Source organism: Oncorhynchus nerka, linkage group LG10, assembly GCF_034236695.1.
Source record: "Oncorhynchus nerka isolate Pitt River linkage group LG10, Oner_Uvic_2.0, whole genome shotgun sequence".
NCBI classification, from domain to species: domain Eukaryota; kingdom Metazoa; phylum Chordata; class Actinopteri; order Salmoniformes; family Salmonidae; genus Oncorhynchus; species Oncorhynchus nerka.
The window spans coordinates 34475108-34485763 of NC_088405.1; the positions used below are offsets into that span (position 1 = coordinate 34475108).

At 42.6% G+C, this 10656-nt stretch overlaps 2 protein-coding genes across 3 annotated transcripts in view; one reads left to right on the forward strand and one right to left on the reverse strand.

The window, feature by feature from the left end:
- The window catches only part of ninl (ninein-like), a 43135-nt gene extending 34872 nt beyond the window's left edge, over positions 1–8263 (forward strand). For both annotated transcript variants that reach the window (XM_029669640.2, XM_029669641.2), the window contains 10 exons: positions 234–338; positions 488–557; positions 751–1035; positions 1218–1331; positions 1440–1586; positions 1720–1869; positions 4506–4619; positions 4927–5136; positions 6923–7036; positions 7124–8263. In XM_029669640.2, the coding sequence (XP_029525500.2) occupies positions 234–338; positions 488–557; positions 751–1035; positions 1218–1331; positions 1440–1586; positions 1720–1869; positions 4506–4619; positions 4927–5136; positions 6923–7036; positions 7124–7315 (1501 nt within the window). In that variant the 3' untranslated portion in view covers positions 7316–8263. The remainder of the gene's footprint in view (positions 1–233; positions 339–487; positions 558–750; positions 1036–1217; positions 1332–1439; positions 1587–1719; positions 1870–4505; positions 4620–4926; positions 5137–6922; positions 7037–7123) is intronic.
- Positions 7940–10651, reverse strand: gins1 (GINS complex subunit 1 (Psf1 homolog)). Its single transcript, XM_029669647.2, has 7 exons — positions 10417–10651; positions 9520–9584; positions 9290–9388; positions 9071–9161; positions 8857–8973; positions 8536–8610; positions 7940–8444 (listed from the first exon to the last, which is right to left on the reverse strand). The coding sequence occupies exons 1-7, from the start codon at positions 10489–10491 to the stop codon at positions 8376–8378; spliced, it is 591 nt and encodes a 196-aa protein (XP_029525507.1). The 5' UTR covers positions 10492–10651; the 3' UTR covers positions 7940–8375.
- Positions 10652–10656: the final 5 nt, after the last annotated feature.

Here is a 10656-nt window from a genome sequence, read left to right on the forward strand (position 1 = left end):
TGAATAGCAGTATTTTATATCATTGAATGTTTGTTTGTCTAAACCAGTGTCCATTTTACTTTCACCACATAAGTGCATTGATTTCACCCAGAGTTTCATCTGGAACTCAAATGTTTGCTTCAAATTATAAATGCCTCTATCATATCAATCCCCAGATAAATATTATGTTTAAATATCTTCCAGATGAAAATGCCTTTGAGGAAAAACTCCTATGTAAACTATTTAAACTCTAGTTCTCAGTTAGATGAGGTCAACTGTGAGAACAGTGCTCTGAAGGACAGACTGGCCATGTTACAGCAGGATGTCCAGAGAATGGAGGAAGAGATCGTCAAGAAGAAGTAAGCTGATCCGTCAGTAATGTGTTGCTGTGAGATAATGTTAAATTCAGATATGGTTTACAAATGTCTGTTACAGAAGGGGTTGTTATTTAAGCTGTATTCTGTCTTCACAGCTATTAATCATTCCTTTCCGTCTTTGATTTCACCAGAAAGAAACTGGACGAAGTGGAGCAGGAACACGAGAAGAACAGGGAGAAGCAGGAGAGACTTCACAAAGAGGTTTGTTTTCAAACGTTTTCCATTTCACTATAATCACCCTGCATAGTTCAACTGACCCTTTTAGCCTGATCAATTTGAATAGCTTAGATTTGATCATTGGACACATGATCATTCTCTCAATCACCCGAGGTCACTGCATAGTGATGATCAATCCCAGTCTGATAAACCCTTCATCCATTCCCTTCCCTCTCAGAACGCCAAGTACCAGGAAGAGGTGCTGGACCTGAGAGCCCACAACCTGCAGCTGAGCGGCGTGAACGCTGAGCTTAGCTCCCGTCTCCGTGCCGACCAGGGGGCGGTCCAGATGCTGACGGAGAGGCTGGCGCAGGTGTCCCGGGAGCAGGAGGAGGGGGCGGCCACAGCCAGGCAGCTCCAGGAGACCTCCACCCAGCAGGAGAGGGAGAGACTCCACCTGCAGGCAGCCTGGCGGCACGACAAGGAGCTGCTGGAGAGAGAACTCCACACCATCAAGGAAAAGGTGTGTGTGTGTGTGTATATATAGGGGACTTTTGGGACAGTTGTGGTAGAGTTCTCCATTGTCTAGATACTATGTTTTGGTCTATGGGAAATTGAAGTTTGTGAGAATTTTCTTGGTCAGCATTTTTAATGAATGGGCCTCATTTATGTATCTTGGTTCTTAAATGTCTTGTTTGCTCTTAGCTCCAGTGTTTATCAGAGGTGGAGTCCTCACTGACCAGCCTGACCCTGAAGCACCAATGGCTGGAGCAGGATAAGGAGAGGCTGCTGAGGGAGGTGGAGGAGAGGACCCAGAAGGTGAGAGAAGGATGTACTTGGCTATTGCAACTCTGTTGGGGGGGATTGACATCTTCCAAGTCTTTCCTCTGACTGAATATGTATGAATTATGATGTTATTGTTTTCAGGTTGAGAAGCTCCAAGAGTCTCTTCTCTCTGTGGACTCCCAGATGGAGCTGCTTCGCTCCCAGCTCCAGGCAGTGGATCAGGAGAAGACTGGCCAGACCCAGGAAGTAGCCAACCACCAGAGGATGATACAGGATGCCCAGGACAAGGTAGGTGACATACTAACGACGAAAACAATAGAAATGTCTGCTCACTGTTTGCTGGTCCTGAATGTGATCTTTAATGAAGTGTTGTGATACATTAGCACTTTGATTGACTTCATTGTTGTCTGCTGATCATCAGGTAAAGGAGCTGGAGGCCAGCATGGGCAGGCTAAGCAGGGAGAAGGAGCAGCTGCATCTGGCCCAGAAACAACATGAGGAGGAGGCCACTATGGCCCTACAAAAGGAGTGCCAGAGCCTGCGCCTCCAAAACCAGGAGCTGCTCCACAGGGTAGAGCTACGTTACTTGCTCTTAAAGCCATAGCCACGGGACGTAGGGGTGCTGGAGGTGCTGCAGCAGCCCCTTGTAAATTGGAATATATTTTCCCAAAATTACACTGGACAAAAATATAAACGCAACATGCAAAACTTTCTCTGATTTTTACTGAGTTACAGTTCATATAAGGAAATCAATAAATTGAAATGAATGAATTAGGCCCTAATCTATGGATTTCACATGACTGGGAATACAGAGGCCGTCTCTAGCTAACTAATGTAGCTAACTAGCCAGCTAATCTCTGTAGCTAGCCAGCAAGCTAGAAAGCAACGCTAAAGGGATGGCAAATGGGTAAGCATAAAAATGTTTTTTTCTAAATATTTGCGTTTATGAAGCCTAGAAACACGTTCCTCACACACTAGGAACGTATTTCCTCCAATTTTATAACGAAAAGGTGCCTCAGTCCCAAAACACAAGTTTTCTGGAGACTTATGGGAGGAACGTGTGAAAAAGTCGCCCACTGCATGGCTTTCGGTAGCCTGATTTCATCCAGAATGAAGAGAAATATGCACACAATGCATCCCTGACCACCACCTGAAGTGGTCAGCCACTTCAGACCACAATTGGTCACCCAATCAGACCACAAAGGGACTAGACCGTCTTTTCAATCTTATTCTGATAGCAGAAGTCGCATTTAAGTGTCTAATGTAGACATATGCATCTGTTGGTCACAGATAATATATGGGGCATGAATCAGAAAACCAGTCCTCTTCAATGGCTGTGTGAAATTGCTAGATATGGGCAGAAACTGGAACACGCTGTCATACACATTGATCCAGAGCATCCCAAACAGCTCAATGGGTGACATGTCTGGCGAGTATGCAGGCCATGGGAGAATTGGGACATTTTGAGCTTCCAGGAATTGTGTATAGATCCTTGCGACATGGGGCCGTGCATTATCATGCTGAAACATGAGGTGATGGCGGTGGATGAATGGTACGACAATAGACCTCAGGATCTCATCACGGTATCTCTGTGCATTCAAACAGCCATCGATTAAATTCAATTCTGTTCACCACATTGACATCAGGAAACGGCTCACCCACACGACGCCATACACTCTTTATGCCAGTACAGTTGAAACCGGGATTCATCCGTGAAGAGCACACTTCTCCAGTGTGACAATGGCCATCGAAGTTGAGCATTTGCCCACTGAAGTCGGTTACGACGCCGAACTCCTGTCAGGTCAAGGCCCTGGTGAAGACGACGAGCACGCAGATGAGCTTCCCTGAGACGATGTCAGACAGTTTGTGCAGCAATTCTTCGGTTGTGCAAACCCAGTTTAATCAGCTGTTCGGGTAGCTGGTCTCAGACGATCCCGCAAGTGAAGAAGCCGGATGTGGAGGTCCTGGGCTGGCGTGGTTCCCACTTGGTCTTCGTTTGTGAGGCTGGTTGGACGTACTGTCAAATTCTCTAAAACGACGTTGGAGGCAGCTTATGGTAAAGAAATGAACATTCTCTGGCAACGGCTCTGGTGGACATTGCTGCAGTCAGCATGCCAATTGCACACACCCTCAAAACTTGAGACATCTGTGGCATTGTGTTGTGTGACAAAACTGCACATTTAGGAGCTGCCTTTTATTGTCCCCAGTACAAGGTGCACCTGTGTAATGATCATGCTGTTTATTCAACTTAATCCATCCACCTGACCGTTGTGGCATATCTTGGCAAATGAGAAATGTTCACGAATAGGGATGTAAACCAATTTGTGGACAAAATTTGAACGTTTTTTTGTGTATATGGAACATTTCTGGGATCTTTTATTTCAGCTCATCAAACATGGAAACAACACTTTACGTTTATATTTTTGTTCAGTATGTAGTATTTCTTGTTTGTACATAAATAGATCAAATTCTAAATACTACACCAGATACTATAATTTAGCCATAGAGGATCAATAGCTAGCTTCTTTAAAAAAATAGCTGTGGTGGATTGTTTTTAAGCATAAACGCAGTGCATAGCCAACTACAGCCTGCAACTTGGGCAGTGCATGGCAAATATGTTTTATTTGATTTATTTTTTATTTAACCTGGCAAGTCAGTTATGAACAAATGATTATTTACAATGACAGCCAAACACGGATGACGCTGGCCCAAACCCGGATGACGCTGGCCCAATTGTGCGCCACCCTATGGGACTCCTAATCACTGCCGGTTGTGATACAGCCTGGATTCGAACCAGGGCGTCGGTAGTGACACCTCTAGCACTGAGATGCAGTGCCTTAGACCGCTGTGCCACTCGGGAGCCCAATATCAGCTGATTGTTGAGTTGCAGCTTTCAGTGAACAGCAGGTAAAATTGGCCTTCTACTTCAAAATACAATCACTGGAAAACACAGTTTGGAAATCAAATATCTACTGCTAAAAAGAGAAGACTCTAATCTGCCAAATGACGTAGAATTCCATGAAAATAGGCCCATATTTTTTCAGACCTCTTCAAATAATGAAGCTTTTGGGCTGATCCTTGAATGTGCGCTCTGTTGAGTTAAATCTTACTGTTAGTCTGCAAATGCGGTCACTGATGCTTGCATGCAATGCTTTATTTTCAAGGTGAATTATTTTTTAAGTGGTTGTTGTGCTTTGTTTCCTTCAGGTGTATCAGCTGCAGGGCCAGGATGTGGAGGTTCAGAGTCTGACCGAGGAGTGCCTGACTCTAAAGAACAAACAGACACAGCTGGAGACTGCCAGGGAAGAGGCACAGGATCAGGTGACTACTTCAAACATTTTGGTCAAATAATTGATAAATATCATTCTAAACTGAATGCAGGTTTGCCAATTGAAACTCAAATTGAGCAACTAACACCATGGTACAAATGTGCACTAATCCAGGCTTGCAGAATTTCATTTCATGAACATTTCCAAACTCTATTTCTATGCCCTATTGAGTCTATCAGCGTGTTTGAGGGGATCAGTTTGAGCAAGAATAGTTTGGGGTGCTAGGCTATTAGTGGCTCACTGTACAGTCTGACTACAATGTAGTTGATTCTCAAACGCACACTTGTTTTATGGTGCAGGCACTGATGGTGGACACAGCCTTGACACTAGCCCAGGCCCAGCATGTCCGGGAGCTGCAGCAGTTGAGGGAGCAGGCAGGACTGGGTTCCAGGGAGCAGCTGGCACACTTTCAAGCCCAGCTGGCAGATGAGAAGCGCAGGGGGAAGAAGCTGCAGCAGACCCTCCGCACACAGGCCCAGCAAGCCAGCACCCAGATAGGTCTGCAGCAGGTAGTGTACTGCGCTACAGGATGCACCCAATCCAGCCACTGGTTACAGTTCAATAGGCATGATTTGCACCCTTTCAGACTTCTCAGAAGAATCAACCATAGTTTAACACAGAACTAAAAGTGATCAATAAATTTACAGTTGATGTCGGAAGTTTACATACACTTAGGTTGGAGTCATTAAAAGTAGTTTTTCAACCACAGCACAAATTTCTTGTGAACAAACTATAGTTTTGGCAAGTTGATTAGGACATCTACTTTGTGCATGACATAAGTAATTTTTCCAACAATTGTTTACAGACAGATTATTTAACTTATAATTCACTGTATCACAATTCCAGTGGGTCAGAAGTTTACATACACTAAGTTGACTGTGCATTTAAACAGCTTGGAAAATTCCAGAAAATTATGTCATGGCTTTAGAAGCTTCTGATAGGCTAATTGACATAATTTGAGTCAATTGGAGGTGTACCTGTGGATGTATTTCAAGGCCTACCTTCAAACTCAGTGCCTCTTTGCTTGACCTCATGGGAAGATCAAAAGAAACCAGCCAAGACCTCAGGAAAATAATTGTAGACCTCCACAAGTCTGGTTCATCCTTGGGAGCAATTTCCAAACTCCTGAAGGTACCACTTTCATCAATAGTATGCAAGTATAAACACCACGGGACCACGCAGCCGTCATACCGCTCAGGAAGGAGACTCGTTCCGTCTCCTAGAGATGAATGTACTTTGGTGCGAAAAGTGCAAATCAATGCCAGAACAACAGCAAAGGACCTTGTGAAGATGCTGTAGGAAATAGGTACAAAAGTATCTATATTCACAGTAAAACGAGCCCTATATCGATATAACCTGAAAGGCCGCTCAGCAAGGAAGAAGCCACTGCTCTAAAACCTCCATAAAAAAGCCAGACTACGGTTTGCAACTGCACATGGGGACAAAGATCATACTTTGTGAAGAAAATGTCCTCTTGTCTGATGAATTTTTTTTAAACTGTTTCACCATAAAGACCATCGTTATGTTTTGAGGAAAAAGGGGGAGGCTGGCAAGCCGAAGAACCCCAACCATGAAGCACGGGGGTGGCAGCATCATGTTGTGGGGGTGCTTTGCTGCAGGAGGGACTGGTACACTTCACAAAATAGATGGCTTCATGAGGGAGGAAAACTATGTGGCTATATTGAAGCAACATCAAGACATCAGTCGGGAAGTTAAAGCTTGGTCGCAAATGGGTCTTCCAAATAGACAATGACCACAAGCATACTTCCAAAGTTGTGGCAAAATGGTTTCAGGACAACAAAGTCAAGGTATTGGAGTGGCCATCACAAAGCCCTGACCTCAGTCCTATAGAACATTTGTGGGCAGAACTGAAAAAGCATGTGCGAGCAAGGAGGCCTACAAACCTGACTCTGTTACACACGCTCTGTCAGGAGGAATTGGCCAAAATTCACCCAACTTATTGTGGGAAGCTGGTGGAAGGCTACCCAAAACGTTTGACCCAAGTTAAACAATTTAAAGGCAATGCCCAAATACTAATTGAGTGTATGTAAACTTCTCACCCACTGGGAATGTGATGAAAGAAATAAAAGCTGAATTAAATAATTTGCTTTACTATTATTCTGACATTTCACATTCTTAAAATAGTGGTGATCCTAAATGACCTAAAACAAGGGATTTTTACTAAGATTAAATGTCAGGAATTGTGAAAAACTGAGTTTAAATGTATTTGGCCAAGGTGTATGTAAACTTCCAACTTTTACGTGCTGTAAGTGCTAGCTCTCTGTTTGTGCTCAGGAGCAATATGAGAAGGTGATAGTGAACATGCAGGAGGGGATGGAGGGGGTGGAGACCAAGCTGAGGAGTGTGCGCAAGATGCTACAGGAGAAGGTCAACCAGCTGAAGGAGCAGGTCAGTTTACCATTCATACAAGACAAACGGCAGAGAAACATGCCCTGAAAAGCTGACTGCATTTCATTGTCCCTGTCCCACCCACAGCTGGCGAAGAATGCCAAGTCAGACATCATGCTGAAGGACCTGTATGTGGAGAACTCCCAGCTGATGAAGGCACTGCAGGTCACTGAGCAGCGACAGAAGAGTGCAGAGAAAAAGAACTTTGTCTTAGAGGAGAAGATTACAGCCCTCAACAAGCTCCTTCGTAAGATCGCCCCTGCCTCCCTCTCTGCGTAGCAGTTCCCTGCTACTCAGAACAACGCTACTCCCCAAAAGACATTGACAACTGTGAAAGACCTCTTAAGTTTCCTTCCCTTAACCTTATTATTGGATGACCATCCCAATGAAACATTGATGCGTAATGTGGCAGGTGGTCCACAATGATTCTGTAAGATCCATAACAAAATCACTGTGTCACAACTCCCTCTTGGGATGGTGGGTTTGATTGCACACAATTAGCACAAGTTATTTGGGTAAGTGGAACAGCACAAGACTTAAGTGTTTTCAGCCACGAGGGTATTATGCATGTACGTTATTTTTTGTGTATATATTTTTTTTTATTGAGGGTAACGCAAGACTCATTTTTTGTGAAGGTCAATCAAAGTTCACATGAAGTATTTGTTCTGTCTCTGCAGAGGCAGGCAGTACGTTAGGTTACAGACTATCCTCCAGCATTATGCTGTGTTGGTAGGTCTGAGAGTCCATTAGATGTATAATGGGACCAATGGTATAACATTCCAGTTTGATCATCAAACACACTCAAGGTACCGAACTTAACGTTAAGTCTGTCAGAGTGTATGAGATGAATGGTACTGTATGCGAAAGGCTGAATCCTAATTTAATCACAAAATGAATCAAAGAAAGGGTTTAGCAACTTTTAATGAAGTGTTCTTTGTGGTATTTTAAATTACCAACCAAAAGCACAGTATTTACAAATGTAAAGTTTTGATACACATCTGCACAATGTTCAATCCTCATGCACTGCTGTACAGTCAAACCTTTTCATTCCTAAACTATTTGAGTACTAAAAAAGATTGTTGCGACAATGTTTTGTCAATCGAACAATGTAAGTAGGTAATTATTGTAAAAACACTAACATGCAAGCTATGGATTTGTTATGCACTACAATCACTCCACAATTAAAGTAAAACAAAACTGACCAAGGAATAAATCACCTACAGATAAGTATATTTGAATTAATTATTGTTTTAACAATAGCATCACCTTATGCATTGTCTCACTTAAATGGATAATCCTCTGCTGAAAAAAAAAAGGTAATATAGTTCTGGCATTTGATTCAAGACATGATGTGCTCCAAGACCCCCTGGCGAATCAACTGCTCACACTTCCATCGTGGCAGGAAGTGCTGCGGAGACAGAAGAGTGACTCATGTTCAATTCTTTACACAATGTGCAAGTATAGTGATGGTTTTCACATATAATACTTTTTCTTTATACCTGACTGTTTTTCTTCAGAAGAATGATGGTCCCGTCGTCTATTTCAAACTCGCCATGATCTTTTAAACAGCGCACCTATGGAGAGAAATACATGGTGAGAAAAACTAAATGGCAAGAGGGTAAAATCAATAGAACATGACCAATATGTAAAAATATCTAAATGAAGACCAAAGGAAGGAGCACCTAATAGTCAAGGGTCTATGTGCTGCAGTTTGAATTAATTGATACAGTTGATGACTAACGGCACAAGTGGCGTCTACCAACATTCACTTAGTCTCTGGTCAGGTCCTTGCGGGCATGCAGATCCCTTGTGTATCTTACCTCAATGTACAAACTCTTTGGAGGCTTCATGTCCTGTGTTATGTCAAGTCCTTCCTCTCCTCCAAGTGACCTCATGAAGGTAGCCAGTGACTTCTTGTACTGGTTAAACCATTCCAACTATTCAAAATTAAACATGACATTTTAAGAGTCAGATGCCATCACCCTGCCATCTTCTGTCCAATTTGTTTCTTGCCTTTGAAGGAAAGAAACATACCTCTTCTGCACACATGTGGAAGCGGATGTTTGTGGGCAACACACTTCCGTACTCCCACCTCAAAGTCCGAATGCGGAGGAGCCTGTCATAGCTGAGGAGAGGAAATGAGCAATGATGTTGTCCTATCCTAAGAAACTATGATATGGTCAGTGTAATTGTCAACAAAAACATTAGTAGTGATGATGAGCTCAAAATCAACTCATCACATCAGGCACTCACAGGTAGGCAGCGATGCAACGTTGGTTTCTCAGCAGACAGCAGTGACGAAACTTGATGGTTGGAATCAGCTCACTTTTTCCCTCAGACTTGGCTTCATTGCTTTGAAGTGTGTGAAATAAAACGTATTTGTTAAAACCCACAAGGTAATTATTTCAGAACTCGATGGGAAAGAGACACATTCAAATATAAGAGAATGTCAATGTGTGACCATGTTTAATGTCTTAACTCACACATCACTTTGATTCTGCTCATATAATGCTTTCATCTCCTCCAGCACCTGACGAATACCATCTTCCTGCAGAGAGCATATATGCAAAGAAGGTGTCAGTTAGTGAGCAGTAATAAAAGTCAAATGACCATGTAGCCAGTGGCATTATAACCAAATGGCTAACAATCAAACTGATCTAAACGTCTTCACTTTGTATTCATAATCTGGCTAGGTTGATGTTAGCTATTACTGAGTGAAACGCATTCTAGTGATGGCTGGCTAGGTTGATATTAGCTCTCAAGAACCCCAAGTCAGAAGAGCAGGGCAAGGAATAGGGCTGCACCATATGGGCAAATCATTTACTTGCGATTTGTTTTTTAACCAAATATTGCGATAGAGATTTTACTTGCGATTTAGATCAAAACACTGTACTGTTGGAATCATATAAATAAAAGTAGTATTTAAATCATATGGTTGGTGTTGTTTGGCATGACAACGAATGAAAAAGTCAGGTACCGTATACGTTGTGACAGAATAGGAACAAAGTGTTGGTTAGAGTTTCTCAGGGGACCCTTATTACATTAGAATTTACATTCACGGCGTAAACAAAATATGCAGCCTCTTGCACATGTCCATATAGCAATAGCGATGAAAATGCGATTAATTGTGCAGCCCTAAGGAGGTTGATATAGCTAAGCCATTAATAGTATATGTTATGTGTGGCAGTTGGGTGTACTAGGTATCACGTGTCAAGACAGTGTTGACTACTGCATCGCTAGAGTAAACTAACAATCTAACTAGTTAGCAATTCCATCTGCACTAACCGCTACAAATCCAGTATAGTAAGTCGCTCTGGATAAGAGCGTCTGCTAAATGACTTAAATGTAAATGTAAATAACCTGCTGAATGTGCCACTTACATTGAATGCAGGCAGTTGACCATCGCCCATCCGGTGAAGTTCTCTGATTATTTCGATTGCCTTTTCACAAAACATCTCTCTTGGTAAATATGGTTATCAATGAATAGGATACCGTATATCAAGTTAGACTTAACAGTAGGCTAAACCTTACACTCACATTAAATGAGTGATTATCCTGTAATTATTTCACCGTATCTAGAATGATGTGAATAGTTACTGTCGGACAGCGGCTGAGTTTTC

Coding starts and splice junctions, on each gene's coding strand:
- gins1 (XM_029669647.2), bottom strand. CDS start 10,491: ATGTTTTGTGAAAAGGCAATCGAAATAATCAGAGAACTTCACCGGATG. Junction 8,611..8,856: donor CAAAGAGTTTGTACATTGAG/GTAAGATACACA, acceptor TTCTCTCCATAG/GTGCGCTGTTTAAAAGATCA. Junction 8,445..8,535: donor TTCTGAAGAAAAACAGTCAG/GTATAAAGAAAA, acceptor CTGTCTCCGCAG/CACTTCCTGCCACGATGGAA.